The 16,504-nt window shown below is 35.9% G+C and overlaps 1 protein-coding gene across 8 annotated transcripts in view; it reads left to right on the plus strand.

Moving 5' to 3' along the window:
• ECT2 (epithelial cell transforming 2) overlaps positions 1-16,504 on the plus strand; it is a 63,382-nt gene that overhangs the window by 5,293 nt on the left and 41,585 nt on the right. For 2 of the 8 annotated variants that reach the window (XM_060767513.2, XM_060767509.2), the window contains exons 2-12: positions 2,156-2,312; positions 4,467-4,549; positions 4,663-4,755; positions 6,458-6,640; positions 7,469-7,558; positions 8,941-9,048; positions 11,543-11,616; positions 11,753-11,883; positions 13,768-13,883; positions 14,040-14,102; positions 14,903-15,125. In XM_060767513.2, the coding sequence (XP_060623496.2) occupies positions 2,183-2,312; positions 4,467-4,549; positions 4,663-4,755; positions 6,458-6,640; positions 7,469-7,558; positions 8,941-9,048; positions 11,543-11,616; positions 11,753-11,883; positions 13,768-13,883; positions 14,040-14,102; positions 14,903-15,125 (1,294 nt within the window). In that variant the 5' untranslated portion in view covers positions 2,156-2,182. The remainder of the gene's footprint in view (positions 1-2,155; positions 2,313-4,466; positions 4,550-4,662; positions 4,756-6,457; positions 6,641-7,468; positions 7,559-8,940; positions 9,049-11,542; positions 11,617-11,752; positions 11,884-13,767; positions 13,884-14,039; positions 14,103-14,902; positions 15,126-16,504) is intronic. The other 6 variants (XM_060767515.2, XM_060767510.2, XM_060767517.2 and 3 more) reach the window with 3 other exon arrangements.

Consider the following 16,504-nt stretch of genomic DNA (forward strand, 5'->3'; position numbering starts at 1 on the left):
GTAAGAAAGAACACACGCTGGGAAGGGGAGCAAGTGGGCCAGAAGCTAAATATGTTCAAAATAAAACTTACTAATAACTCGGCCTAGAAGTCTGAGAGTCCACTACTCTCACTAAGTAAGTGCCAGTAAGTGGGGAGTGTCTTTTATAATGGAATGTGTGTTCTTACAGAAGAGCACATTCCAAATCTTAAACCCTTTTTGTCCTGATGGCAATGAAAATTCAGGCCAAATTTATTGCTGATAGTGTAGTGCATTCTTATGGAGATGCTCTCAGCTAATCTAATTTTGTCCAATCTAAATTTTTAGTATTGTTTATATTCAGTGTGTTGTATTGTACTTTAATGGTATTGAATTTCAGTGTACAAGATCTATATGCCAATTATTTTATGTTGTACCTTTATGTGTTGTTTTATATTGCTGTACTTTTACATCATATTTATTTACTTGTATGCGATTGGCCTATGGTTTAAGCATGAATAAAAGCAAACACACACGTAGCTTTGTCGAAGGCTTCCATGGCCAGAATCACTGGGTTGCTGTAAGTTTTTCGGACTCTGTGGCCATGTTCCAGAAGCATTCTCTTCTGACGTTTCACCTGCATCTATAGCAGGCTTCCTCAGGGGATGCCTGCCAGAAATGCAGGTGAAACGTCAGGCCATGACTCTGTATAAACAGTATTTTTAAGAACATTGCTGATTTGGCTCAGTGCATCGTAAAACGTTTGAACACTTGAAACAGAGAAATAATACATCTATAAAACAGCCCCCTATCAAAGATGTTCAAACTCAAACAAAATCCCTTTGCCACCCCCTTCTCACTTGAAGTCTGGGGATCTTATTGAGAAAGCAAAAGCTCATAATTGTATGAATGTGGTAAATAAAAGTGTTGGAAATAACAACCTTCTACAGGCCTCCTATACTAGTTATTTGTTATGTATATAACTCAGATTGCTTAGTGTAATATATATGTGTGGATTGACATTCAGTTTTCCTTAACACTATGTTGTGGGAGGGGCTGCAGACTATATGATCAGATCTGGTACTTGTTCAGATCTCTCCCTGATTTTCAAAGTGATTAGAACCAGAATGCTTTAGATAACAGACTATTAGACTCTCAGAAAAGAGAGACGCTTTAGATTTTGAACTATTGATTATAAGAAAGGTGCCCTAGATTGTCGGCACACAGGCATTGCTTCAGTTCCTACCTGTAACTGGATTGATATGTAATATACCTCTATGCTGAATACATGAAGTTTGTGATTAAACCAACTATGTTATTTTAAAGAAGTCTACTTATTTTTGATCTCTTGAGAGCATGATTTAAATCAGGATGTTTTAGGGAAGAGTAGATGTTTTTTGGGCGATTTATTTATTTACTGTATATATATACCATCCCTCACAGCCCGCAGGCAACTTGGGGCGGTTTAAAGTTGGTACCAAGACCATAAAATACAATTTCAGTACAATAAAACAATCAAGTAATAAAACCATGACAAAATCAGTGAAAACATGAACATTAGGTTCTCTTGTTAAAAACATTGTCCAATCACATCATCCAACCATTTGAAGAGAACCGTTATGAAACTCTGCTATATATGTTTTTGTGCATTGGCATTTCTTTGTTCCTAACAGTTCAAAGAGATATCTAAGTATATCAGTCTAACAGCTGAGAAACCTAATTGCCTTGCATGAATGTCAGTGGATATTTACCACTAGGGAGAAGGTGTTTAACTCCTTTCAGGAAGATCATTCTTTACAAAAGGTTACAATCTCTAACAAGATCATGCCTTTCCAAAAGATTCCTGGTTTTCCCAAAAGGTTATGAATGCAATTAAAAAAAATAAAGGTGCATTCATAATGTCCTTAAGAAGCAAGTCTCAGCAATGGAATCCTGTTGAAATTAGGCTAGATCTACACTGCCATATAATCCGGTTTCTGAATCTAAATTTGTTTTCAACTGGAATGTATGAGTCTACACTGACATATAATCCAGTTCAAAAAATAGTCTGGATTTAGAAACTGGATTATATAGATGTAGGTTTACACTGCCAGTTTTGCATACAGTGTGACTGGTTTTAAAGACTATTTGGATAAATGTACTATTCTGTGTATCTCTTACCTAACATTTTTAACCACAACTGCATTTTATCTTGTAGCTGTAGAAGGAAAATATTATTTTAATTATGGCTGACAATAGTACACTTATCGCTGAAACGGGGAAGAGCATCTTGGCAGATTCTTCTATTCTTGACTCCAGAAGTACCGAAACCTCAAAGGACAACATATTCACACGATCTGCTTCTGATGGGGAAGGTAAAGGAGAAAACAGTAGTTACTTTCAAATGTGGGGAGTAACTATTTGCAACAGAATATATTACAGCAATGTTTGATCACTGCAACATTGTAACATCAAACATCAGTTGCACTTTTCTTCTAGTCTTTTAGGATGTGAGAATTTTAATGCACAATATCATTTGAAAATACTTTGGTGCTAGACAAAAACAAAAACATTAAAGCTGTCTGACTAGACCTGTACTCTATATAAATTATTTCTGTCTTGCTTTTTGGAGTCCTACTGGTGCCCAAGAGGAAATCAGAAAAAACAAACACCAAGAGAATCATAGTATCATAGAGTTGGAAGAAACCACATGAGCCATTCAGTCAAACCCCCTGTCATGCAGGAAAAGTACAGTCAAAGCAATTATTTATATATAAAAATGGGTATCCAGCTGAGTTCAGTGTTCAGTTATGGCATTTGAGATGGGAGCTGTATACTGCTATGGTACCTTTTTTTAAAAAAAACTCATGCTTCCAACTGACTGACTTATATAAAAAAAGATTTTAGACAGGTAAGCTATACTTTTTAATTAGTACTGTTGCTGGGCTCTTTCTGCTATTTTATGTTTTTATTTAATATTTTGACAACTTAAAGGTACATTTTATGGCTGTATTTTATTGACATTGGAGAAAAATACAGTATAAATATAATAAATACATTCCTTAAGCTGGCTTCCATTAATAATAATAACAACAACAACAACAACTACAACTTTATTTTTATACCCCACCAACCATATCCTCTAGGGGACTCGGGGCGGCTTACAAGAGACAGGTCCAAGATTACAATTGAAACACACATGTAAAACACTTTAACCAATTAAAACATCAGATAAAACAAATAACAACACAATTAAAAGCTATATAGAAACAATACGGCTGAAAAAAACATAGCTGAGGTATAGATTCAATGAGTGCAATACATTTTTATAGGATTTCCATTATTGGGAAATCCCTCTTGTGGCCACCAGTTCTTTCTTAAATGGAACATAGAGTATATTTTTTTCTTCGGACATCATCCATATGATGGTATCTCCCTCTATGAACCATCTCGGTTAAGATCGTCCGGGGAGACCTTGCTCTCGGTCCCACTTCCTTTGCAAGTGCAATTGGTGGGAATGAGAAACAGGGCCTTCTCAGTGGTGGCGCCTCAACTATGAAATTCCCTCCCCAACACAATTAGATCAGCGCCTTCCCCCTTGGCCTTCAGAAAAAAAGTAAAGACATGGCTGTGGGACGAAACCTTTGGGCAGTAAGCAATACAAGGAACGAACAAGGATTATGTGCAATTGATATTTGATATTGGAATGGCCTTGGACTATTATTTTTTGGATTATGTGATTTCTATGTTTATATTAATATGTTTCTATGTTTATATTAATATGCTTTTAACCTCATGTTTTAATGTCTAAAAAATGAGATTAATCGAGAGTTATATTTTATTGTTTCATGTTAGGTTTTGTGTATGTATGCTAGGCAATTAATTTTGTTGTGAAAATGTTGGAAATCACTTTGTGCAAATAAATAAATAAATCCAGAAAATAATCAGACTTTCCAGGGAGTATGAAGGATGGGAATGATGCTGAGCTTTAAGATTTCATTTGGAATAAGCTGGTTTTATCAGATCCTTGTTAGTGTTTTTACACCAACGTGAGAGAATACCAGTGACAGGAAGGCTTCGCTGAAAGATATTTACTGCAACAACAACAAGAACAACAAAAAGGCCAATGAGTCAACAGAAATATCATGCCCAGTTTAAGGGACTACTTTATTGTTTTGGTCTGACCTTACCTGGAATGCATTGTCCCGTTATGGATGCCATTATTGACAGGGGTTTTGGCAAGGTGAAACATTTCCAGAGGAGGGCAATTAAGATGGTAAAAGGTCTGTAGGCTAGACCCTATTGAGAGAAATGGATATGTTTAGTCTTGGCAAGAGAAGTCAGAGCCATCTTCAAATATACAAAGGGTTGTCTTGTAGAAAATGTAATTAGGAAGAACAGTTGTCTTCTCTCTCTTCCTCTCTTCTCTGCCCTTGCCTCTAGTGTACAGATAACTTGCTTTATCTTCTCTGTAATTAGTTTTGGGTCTGGATGCTGATTATATTCTCAGTTCTCTGCCTTATCCCCAGCAGAGGAAATGCCCCAGGTTGAAACCAGAGTCGTTCTAGTTCAGGAAGCTGCAAATTGTGAAGAACTTCTGAAAGCTTTAGAGGTACGTGGATGTGTGTGTGTGTGTGTATATGAGTCAATGGTGTTGAAATCTTGTTGCAATTGGAATTTGGGATAATATTCTCATTCTCATGCTAAAGTTTTCCTCTTCTGCAGACTGTTAAGATAATGGAAGTTCCAGTGATAAAGATAAAAGAAATTAGTTCTGGTAAATCGGAAGAAAAAGTAATAAAAAGTATTATACAAATGGTATGTTGGGGCAACTGTGTGTATATGAGTCTGCATGCAGCATGTTGCATTTGAGGCTGACTGGGGGAAATCACTGCTATTGCAACATGGTAAAAAGATGAAATTAATGACACAGGTGCAGCAAATGGTGCACAGTGAAGCTAGCTAAACTGAAACTTACACTAGCTTTGAAACTCTTCAGATGTCTATTCTGGTTCTGAGTTTATTATTCATTCATTGCGATATGACCTCTGTATCTGTGGTTTCATCTGTCCCCATCTGATGTTCTCTAGGTATCCGTTTCCCCACAAAGTCTGGAAACGGATACCATGTGGATATTTTGGCCATACAATAGTTACCTTTATGTTCCACTTTTCATCCAATGAATTCAACCTTCCTCTTCTGCCCTTTATCATCACAACAAATCATGAATCAGATCAGGCTGAGGAAGAGTAAATGGCCAAAAGTCAACTACTGATCTTCATGTCAGAGTGGGGACTTGAACCTGAATGTCTTAAGACCCTTTTCAGTGTTCAGTTTCAGTGTTCATACTACTCTGCCAAATTATTCTCCAACGAATATGTTCAGGCATATCTATGATTACTAGAGTTATGAGCATTACACCTAAAAAGTAGAATTCAAATTGCTTCTATTATAACTTGTATTCTTTGTCTTGAAAAAAGCAGTCATGTTTCTGTTGAACTAGCTTCCAGTTGAATGGTTTTCTTCTGTCAGGTTTTTTTTATATATATATACTGTATATACCAGAGTATAAGCCGACCCGAATATAAGCCGAGACATCTAATTTTATCACAAAAAAATGGGAACACATATTGACTCATAGGAAATGCAGCAGCTACTGGTAAATTTCAAAATAAAGATACCAATAAAATTGCATTGAGACATCAATAGGTTAAATGTTTTTTTAATATTTACATAAAACTGTCATTTAAGATAAGACTGTCCAACTCTGATTAAACCTTTATTCTAACCTCCTTCAATGTAAATGTGATTACGTGTCCTTCCAATAATAATAGAGTAAAATAATGGCAATGTAATAATAATATTAATAATAGAGAATAATAAATGTAATAATAATAGAGCAAAAGAATAAATGCAAAAAAGTAATAACAATAGAGTAAAATAATGGCAATGTAATAATAATATTAATAATACAGTAAAATAATAAATGTAATAATAATAGAGAAAAAGAATAAATGTAATAATAATAGAGCAAAAGAATAAATGCAAAAAAGTAATAACAATAGAGTAAAATAATGGCAATGTAATAATAATATTAATAATACAGTAAAAGAATAAATGTAATAATAATAGATAAAATAATAAATATAATAATAGATCAAAAGAATAAATCCAAAAAAGTAATAATAATAGAGTAAAATAATGTAAATGTAATAATAATAATAATAATAATAATAAATAGAGTAAAATAATAATTGTAATAAAAATAATAATAACAGAGTAAAATAATAAATAACTTTGATTGGAGTATAAACCAAGGGGAGCTTTTTCAGTCTTAAAAAAGGCTGAAGTACTCGGCTTATACACGCGTATATACAATAATTTGTTTTCTCATAGTTATTTTTACTTATTTTAAAAAAAGAATAATCCTGTTGTAAAATTGAGGGGAGCAATGTGTTGGGGCACTCTGGTATGAAACTTTATGTATAAATAAAATTTGGTTTCTTGTAAACACTTCAAGGAAATTAAAGTGCCCTACATAAGGACGGACGCAGTGGACGAGTACCAGGACTCTGATTCACTGGAGTTTGAGACGGTTTTTGTGGTAGCAGACTTTCAAGACTCTGTTTTCAATACGTTGTACAAGGCAGAGTGCCGAATCCTTGGGCCTCCAATAGTACTGCAGTGTGCTAGAAAAGGCGAGGTAAGAATACAGGGTAAGAAACTTTGAAATGATGAGCTTCTGTTTTGAATTGTATTATTTGAGTATTTGAATCCAATTAATGGGTTTTCCCGAACTGTTCTGTGTTGAATTCTTGCTCTGATTTCTGACTCAGAGCACTTCTGAAGTAGCTTGCAAATAAACAGGAAAAATAAAACTTCACTAAAATCGCCAGTAAAATAAGTTGTAGCCCACAATAAAATCTTGAACAACAGGCAATATAGATTTACTTGGTTACTATTTCACTCTTACATCCTCATGTACAAAACTAGATAACTATTTAAAGCTTCCTACTGGGAAGTCCTGGAGCAGTATATGAGTGCAATAGCTCTTTTCTGCTCGTATTCCCAGCAACTGATAATAGGAGGCATCCTGTCTTTGACGGTGGGGATTGTACTTAACCATCACAATTTGTTGCTGTAATTCTTTATTAAAATAGTTAGATTTTAACTAAAACAGATTGGAAGTGACTCCCATATTGTTATGGTTATAAATAACTCTGCATTGTGGTTTCATGAATAGTAGAATCAGTCCTATTGGAGTATGTTTTCTATTAATACTTGTTTAACTGTTAACAGAAATTTTCTTTAATAATTACCAATACAGTAGTTCTGTCATGCTTTAAAGACCAATACATTTATTATGGCATAAGTATTCTTTGGCCGCTCTGGTCCTCGTAAACTTATGCCATATTAATTTTTTTAAAGATATCATTTTTTTAAAAGATATCATTTTTTTTTTGTTTATCAGCAACATGTAACTGTCAAATCCTTGAGAAACAGATAACTGATTTATCTAATTCTGTTTTAGCCTCTGCCTTTTTCATGTCGTCCACTTTACTGTGGAAGTATGATGGATCTTGTGTTGTGCTTCACAGGCTTCAGGAAGAAAGAAGAATTGGTAAGTCTGCCTTCTACACATCTGAGAGTAGCTATTGAGAAGTTGTGGGACTGAGTATAGAGCAGTTTACTTGCTGCTTTAAGTTTAGTACTGATCACAGATCTGCGAGTGAGGCCTTAACTGTTGAAGTTTCTTCTATATACATTCAGCAGGTTCTTCCACTCTACACAGGAGAGAATAGTTCATTATCAAATAATGAATTTCATGTTGATCATAAGCTAGGGCAGTGTTTCTTAACCTGGGGGTCGGGACCCCTGGGGGGTTGTGAGGAGGTTTCAGAGAGGTCTCCAAAGACCATCAGAAAATATATATTTCTGATGGTCTTAGGAACCCCTTTGGCAGAGAAGGCTGAAGATCTCTCCGTCTGCCCTTCTCTTCCTTTTGGAAACAGGAGACTCCCAAGTGGGGAGGGGAGAGTGTGGTGCGCATGTGCGGGTGAGGGACAGCATGTGAGGTTGGAGGGAGCTCACGCCAGCGAGTCCCTTCAAGGCATGGAGGTTTTGTTTGGGAAGTTTGGCCCAATTCTTTCATTGGTGGGGTTCAGGATGCTTTGATGTAAGCGAACTATAAATCGCAGCAACTACAACTCCCAAACTCTACCAGTGTTCACATTTGGGCATATTGAGTATTCATGCCAATTTTGGTACAGATCTGTCATTGTTTAAGACCAGGGTGCTCTCTGGATGTAGGTGAACTACATTTCCAAAACTCAAGGTCAATGCCCACCAAATCCTCCCAGTATTTTCTATTGGTCATGGGAGTTTGATTGTAGGTGAACTATAAATCCCAGCAACCACAACTCATCAATCCCTGCCCCGCAACCCCACCAGTATTCAAATTTGGGCATATTGGATATTTGTGCCAAATTTGGTCCAGTGAATGAAAATACATTCTGCATATCAGATATTTACATGATGATTCATAACAGTAACAAAATTACAGTTATGAAGTATTAACAAAAATAATGTTATGGGGGGTCGCAGCATTAGGAAGGTTGAGAAACACTGAGCTAACGGGATCTGGCTTCAAATCTGTAGTCAGTTTTTAAGCTTACTAGAAGATCTTCAGATGAGGCTCAGTGGCATGCCCAACTGTCAAAATGTTTTTGCGAAACTAAAATGTAAATAAGGTCATATATGCAAACTTTGGATTCTGATGTGGAGAAAATCTTGACTCAATTGTGGTGAATAGAAGTTGGTAATAATATTCGAAATGCCCAGCACTTAGGGTTCAGGATGGTGCATAGTAAAGTGGCTTGAAGAACTTTTCTTTGGAGAGGAAATAAAATTACTTTGCATTATGGATACATGTTAGCTCTATCTTGACAATAGTCTTTTTACACAGTAAATAAGAAATTGACTGTATTCTAACTTTGTTCATAGGTTAAACTGGTGACTTTGGCACATCATATGGGAGGCATTATTCGTCGGGATTTTTGTTCAAAGGTTACTCATCTAGTGGCTAATTCAACACAAGGAGACAAATTCAGAGTATGTGAAATTGACACTGGGTTTGATCTTTCTTTTTGTACATACTAGAACGTACAATTTAAAGGACTACGTGTACTGTATGTGAAAGTAAATGTCAACATTGTGTAACATGGGCTTAAAATCAATGGATGACCTTGTTATAACTCATCAAAAAACAAATGGGAAGAGAAACCTTACCTGGGTATGTGGGATACACCAAGTTGGTTCTGTTCTTGGCTTGATGCTGAATTTATAAATTCATAAATTCAGCATCAGCCAGTATCTGTTGTTTTGGTCATTGACTGATTATATATAGATGGATATGGGACATGAGGTGTATATATATATATATATATATATATATATATATATATATATATATATTCAAAAAAACAACCCTGCATAATATCTACCGTATATACTCATGTATATAAGTCCCCCTCAACTTATACTTAAGTCAAAGTTACTTATTATTTACTCTATTATTATTATTATTATTATTATTATTACATTTATTATTTTACTATATTATTATTGTTAGATTTATATTTTTACTCTATTATGATTACATTTATTATTTTACTGTATTATTACTGTTACTACATTTCCATTATTATTTTCTGTTATTTTATTACATTTATTATTTTACTCTGTATTATTATTGGAAGGATAGGTAAGCACATTTACATTGAAGAAGGTTAGAATAATTCTTTAATCCGAGTTGGATAGTCTTATCTTAAACTGCAGTTTTATGTAAATATTAAAAACATTTAACCTACTGATGCCTCAATTAATGTAATTTTATAGGTATCTATTTTTAATTTGAAATTTATCAGTAGCTTCTGCATTTCCCACCCTTGGCTTATATTGAAGTTAATACGTTTCCTGCGGATTGAGGTGCGAACAAATTAAATGCATAATATAGTTTAAAAAGCATATAAAACACACACATTTAATACAAACTGTAAAATTCAATATTTAGAAATCATACATAGCCCCGTGTGGTTGATATTAAATTGGCAGTGGCTTTTCATGATTTCAGATGATTCTGTTCTTGCCCTTCTTGTAGATGCCAGCTGGTTCTATTTTACATAAGGTAAAGGTAAAGGTTTTCCCAATATTAAGTCTACTTGTGTCCAACTCTGGGGGGCAGTGCTCATCTCCATTTCTAAGCCGAAGAGCCAGCATTGTCCGTAGATGATTCCAAGGTCATGTGGCCAGCATGACTGCATGGAGCGCTGTTACCTTTTTGAACTGCTAGGTTGGTAGAAGCTGGGCCTAACAACAGGAGCTCACCCCGCTTTCCAGATGCAAACCGCCAATCTTTTGGCCAGCAAGTTCAGCATCTCAGCAGTTTAACTTTTCAAACTCTCTAACATTGTAGTTCTTTTCAAATGGACAAAGTGTCTCTTCCCTTCTAGTCTTGTCAGGATCATTTCAAATACATGATGAATTTATCCAGGGCTATAATGCTGTGGTGAATGGAGAGATAAATGCAAATGAGTGATAGACAATTCAATTTAAATTTCCCCTTCATCCATTCAGCTACTTAAATCAAAGAAGTCAAGTTGTTTTGATCCATAATTTCTGAGGAACAATGCATACTAAGAGATTGCTACAACAACTAAAACCTTGATTTGCAAGTAAAAAAGCCTTCGTGCAGCCTAGGAACATAATCCCAAACTCTTGCTCATATAGCCTATATGTGTAATGAGATGTTTCTAATCTCAGCATTCAGAGAGGAAGAAGCGGGAATGGGAAAGCCTCATGCTTGTTGTGGTAACATTAAATATGTTTCAGAGTGTTTACATTGCCAGGAGTGTCTCATTTACAATATTTCTGTAAATAAGAGAGTTGCCCTGCTTTGTTCTGTTGGTTTGAATCTTGGTAAGTGGGTCATTGAGTTTTATGTCAGTTTATTTATTGAATGTTTTATATCCTTCCTGTCCTCTTTTTTTTAAAAAACCGAATTTATCTAAGCAAATAGCCAAGTAGCCAGTAATATTAACAAAAATAAGGAACCACGTAGAACAGAACCTCAAAGAAAACTCTTAATGAAAATCATGTTAAACTGCATAGAATTATAGAATCATGGAGTTGGAAGAGTCGTCATGGGCCATCCAGTCCAACCCAAGAAACAGGAAAACTGCATTCAAAGCACCCCTGGCAGATGGCCATCTAGCCTCTGTTTAAAAGCCTCCAAAGAAGGAGCCTCCACCACATGCTGGCTCTTATGCAAAATACATTTAAAGAGCCATGTAGCAAAGCGACATCTTTCCCATATCAAACAAAACAAATCCCTCAGACACTCACATTCTAATTTTTAAGGTATACAGCATGGATTTTGTCTTCTACTAAACCAAATTATACTATTTCCTTGGTGGTAATGCTATGAGATAGTGTATCTTACAGTTATCGAGTATATTGTCTGGGAAAAACACAAATTTTGTGTTTTTTAGTTTCTGAAGTATAAAGGAATATTTTGAATTGGATTTGTTTCTTTCTTGGGTTTCAGGTCGCCGTGAGTCTTGGCACCCCAATCATGAAAGCAGAGTGGATCTATAAGTCTTGGGAGAAAAGAAATGATACGTATGTATAAATTTGTGTAGAGGATGTTTGTATTTTTGGTTCTTCCCCAGATCTGTCATGGCAGGGTAGTAAACATGGCCCTTACCCGCTAGTAAAATCTCATGCTATTGTGTTGAAACCTCTTCTCCCATTTCAGCGACTTCTGTGCTGCTGCTGAGGAATTCAGGAAGGAATTTAAAGTCCCCCCATTTCAGGACTGCAGGTTAAGTTTTCTTGGATTCTCTGATGATGAGAAGAAGAATATGGAAGAAATGACAGAAATGCAGGGTAAAAATGAACTCTATAGATGCTTTAATGCTTTAATTCCTTCATTCTTGTCCTTGTCCAAAAACTGCATCGCTGATGTAGATACTTTTATATGTATGTTGTGGAGGCCCATTGCAGAAATAACAAAACTGATGGCACAGATCTGTTTTCTGAGCCTTTCAAAAGTAAGGCTTCTCCCTGATTTCCATGGCAGCTTTTCTAGTAATTTTATTATGTGTACAGGTTGAGTGTCCCTTATCCCCAAATGCTCCACAATTTATTTATTTATTGGGTTGCTGTGAGTTTTCCGGGCTGTATGGCCATGTTCCAGAAGCATTCACTCTCCTTATTTCTTTATTTACTTCATTTCTACCTCATCTTTCTCGACCCCAGAGGGGACTCAAGGTGACTTACAAATCCGCCAAAAATTTAAAGCACAGATAAACAATAAAATACATCTCATCGAAATATAAAACAATCTAAACATATAAACAATTAAAATACATATCAATCAATCAAACAGATTAAAACAATTTAAAATGGCGAATCATGATTTCATATCCATAATCATTTTCCAAAATCCATAGTCCATTATTCAAGCTGTTAAAGTCCACATGAGTGGCAGAAATAATGACACCTTTGTTTTGAGATAGTGAATTGTCCACATGAGTGGCTGAGATAGCGACACATTAGTTTTTTGATGGTTCAGTGTACACAAACATTTATGCACAAAGACTGGGTCTTATCACCAAGATATCTCATTACGCATATGCAAATGTTCAAGCCCCCCCCCCCCCTTCCCAAATCCAAAATACCTCTGATCCTCAGCATTTTGGATAAGGGATGCTCAACCTGTATTATTAAATATGTTAGAGCAATTGGTGATTTATTTAATGGACTGTCTACAAGCCATGGGATGTATCCATCAGTTTTCTTCTGCCTTTCATTTCACTCTAAAGTAGGTTTAATGACTGAGTGTTTGCCCCAAAGGACAGTTATTTGACAGATATAGTCTTTAATCTTGATCTGCTGTTACGTTAGTTGTGCTGGTCTGTACTTTTTGTTTAACACTCTTGAATGTAAAACTGAGGAGTACTGGTTTTGCAATGTATATAGAAAGATGAAGTAATTTGGCCACATCATGAGAAGACAGGAAAACTTGGAGAAGGTAATGATGCTGGGGAAAATGGAAGGAAAAAGGAAGAGGGGCAGACCAAGGGCAAGATGGATGGATGGTATCCTTGAAATGACTGGCTTGACCTTGAAGGAGCTGGGGGTGGTGATGGCCGACGGAGCTCTGGCGTGGGTTGGTTCATCAGGGCACGAAGAATTGGAAGTGACTGAATGAATAAACAGCAAATAGAAAGTTAAAGATACCTGACAGAAACCAATGCTCTTTGTTTCAACTTTTTCCCGTACTTTGAATCCTTCTTAGCATTGTTATTAGTACTTTAGAGTTCTTGAAGCACTGCACAGATCCTTATTAATGTTACAATTCTCTAGGAAAGGTCAACATTAATCCAAAATTACATTTACATAGGGCAAAATGCTACCACTAGAATAGGCAAGTAAAAAGTTCACGATTTTGCCATTTTGAGACTTTGTGTCTCACATTTGCTCAATATATATGAGCTTCTAGAGATGATTATTTTGTCTGCTATTCTCCTGAAACCTGTTTCTGCTGTTATCAAGCCTTAGGTCTGTGTTTTCCTGTCTAATGTCTTGAACAGACTCTGTTTAGCATTGTTTCCAATTATAAGAATTTCTCTGTTTTCGTTAACAGAATGCTGGAGAAAAGGTGTTTAAGTAGAAAATAATCCTACTATTTTCTTAACATTACTTCAGTGTTCTAAAATGAATGGTATAATTTGGAACAGATGACTTATACCTGTCTTCTCACTGCAGGTGGACAACATTTGCCTGTTGGTGATGAAAAGTGCACTCATCTTATAGTTGAAGAAAACACAGTGAAAGACCTTCCATTTGAACCATCTCAAAACCTTTATGTTGTAAAGCAGGAGGTGAGTTTTAGCAAAACATCCTGGATTCTTAAACTCTTGCCCTGATTTCTATAAGGTTTTTTTTAGTTCAGATTCATGTTTTTAATTGTTTGCTGTTATAGAATAGTTCTTGCTTGGGCTTGAATGAATGACTGGAAATGCTTTTTCTCCCTCTAGTGGTTTTGGGGAAGCATTCAGATGGATGCCAGAGCTGGAGAATCTATGTACTTATTTGAAAAGGTAAGCTGCTGCTGATGGAAACTTGCAAATTGCAATCAGAATATTTTGAGTGTTGTGCCTTTTTTGTTGTATAATTGAGTTGGATCGCTTCTTTAACGTGTATTTTCTCAATGTAAAATAGCATCATTGTTTCGATATGCAAGCTTACAGTGAAACCAATCATTTTAGAAGTAACTCTATCATACAATTTTGCATAGTCCTTAGCTATAGAATATGAGTAAAGTTAGCAAACCGAATATTTGTATTCATACTCTACTTGTGGTATATTTTATCCTACTTAAATCCATATTATGTGATTACGTTTTTTATTATTATGATGTATTGTCGAAGGTTTTCATGGCCGGAATCACTGGGTTGCTATAAGTTGTTTGGGCTGTATTGCCATGTTCCAGAAGCATTCTTTCCTGACGTTTTGTCTGCATTTATGGCAAGCATCCTCAGAGGTTGTGAAGACCTCACAACCTTTGAGGGTGCCTGCCATAGATGCAGGCAAAACGTCAGGAGAGAATGCTTCTGGAACATGGCCATACAGCCTGAAAAACTTAACAGCAACCCTATTATGATTATGTTTGTTAGGGTTGTTTAGTTTTAAGTTTTGGTTGATTTCTATTCAATAGTAAGTTTATCGTAATTGTTCTGTCCATAGATGTGTATTGTTTTGATGTAATTTGTTGATGTCTTTTCCCTGGCATTGAATATTTGCCTTATGTGTTGGAAACCACTCTGAATTCCTTCAGGGAGATAGGGCAGTCTATAAATAAAGAATTATTATTATTAATATTATTATTATTTTCTTACAGCCAGACAGTTCCGAATTGAAAACATCGGTCTCGCAACTGTCTCTGAATACTCCAAATAGCAATCGCAAGAGGCGCCGCTTGAGGGAGACCCTTGCCCAGCTCACCAGGGAAACAGACATGTCCCCCTTCCCACCAAGGAAAAGGCCATCGGCTGAGCATTCTCTTTCTATAGGATCCTTACTTGACATTTCCAACACGCCTGAATCAAGTGTGACTCATGGAGGTACAGCCAAATCAGCCTTGTGTATCTTAACAAACATGGAGCAAAAATACCAGCAGTAATCCCCCCCCCACTATTGAATAATGTCGCTGTCATAAGTAATAGGTTTTTTTTCTTTTCAAACAATGCAGGGAACAAGATAGAACTGAGAAACGTGCATAATGATAGACAGAAAGGCAGCTCTCATGTCCATAGACTTAGTCGGATGAGGAAGAAATTGCACCGATGTTCCAGTTGTATTTATCCGGATAATGTTATTCCTAAACATTGTATAGCATCTTTAGAAAGTCTTCAGCAATCCATCGAGGCAGCTAGTGATTATCTATCTGAAAGCCTAGTTAATGGAACAGATCAAATGACTCTTCAGAAATGCACTAATTTACCAGTGGAAAGCAAGGAAATCCCTGTAAGGCTCTGTTCCTTCCCAGGACATCATCCAGTTAGAGATGTACCAAGAATGTCACAAGGTGATGATCCTTAATGTTTTACATAGCAATGCCTTTTTATGTAATGCAAAACTTAGCTTGGAATGTAGTTCTTGTATCAAAAAGACCTGACTCATAAAAAATATATTTGCCACAGGAAATGTAGGTACTATATTGATGAAAATGAACGTATGTAAACTTGTTTAAAAGTTGGTGGCAAGAGGCAGGAAATGGAGAAGGCAAGATTAAGACTTTAAAGGAGAAGTGCATTTCTCTCAGTGGGATACCATTATTAATGAACTATAGTTTCATTTATGCTATTTCTGTATTGAAAACAAATAAACATTAATTAGATTTTATTATAGAATCCCTGTTCATAGCATTTCCAAAGTTTCTGGTAATCGCTCATTTTTTTCAAAACAATGCAGAATGTTTATATTGAAATAATGATCAATTATCAGAAATTTTGGAAATGCTATGAACAGGGATTCTATAATAGAACCGAATTACAGTACATAATGTTTAGCTGCCCCTGGTGGTGCAGCAGGTTAAAATGCTGAGCTGCTGAACTTGCTGGCGGAAAGGTTGGCGGTTTGAATACGGGGAGCAGGGTGAGCTCCCACTGTTAGCCCCAGCTTCAGCCAATGTAGCAGTTTGAAAACATGTAAGTTTGAGTAGATCCATAGGTACCGCTTCTGCAGGAAGGTAATGGAGCTCCATGCAGTCATGCCATCCACATGACCTTGGAGGCATCTATGGACAACGCCGGCTCTATGGCTTAGAAATGGAGATGAGCACAAACCCCCAGAGTCGGACATGACTAGATTTAATGTCAGAGGAAACCTTTGCTTTTACTTATTGATCTCTTTACAATTTACAGTTTCAATTTTATATATTTGAAATTGGAAAGATAATTTTCTGACACCACATTTAAAGTCTATTTCTCCAAAATATTCC

Source organism: Anolis sagrei, chromosome 3 (genome assembly GCF_037176765.1).
Source record: "Anolis sagrei isolate rAnoSag1 chromosome 3, rAnoSag1.mat, whole genome shotgun sequence".
NCBI lineage: Eukaryota > Metazoa > Chordata > Lepidosauria > Squamata > Dactyloidae > Anolis > Anolis sagrei.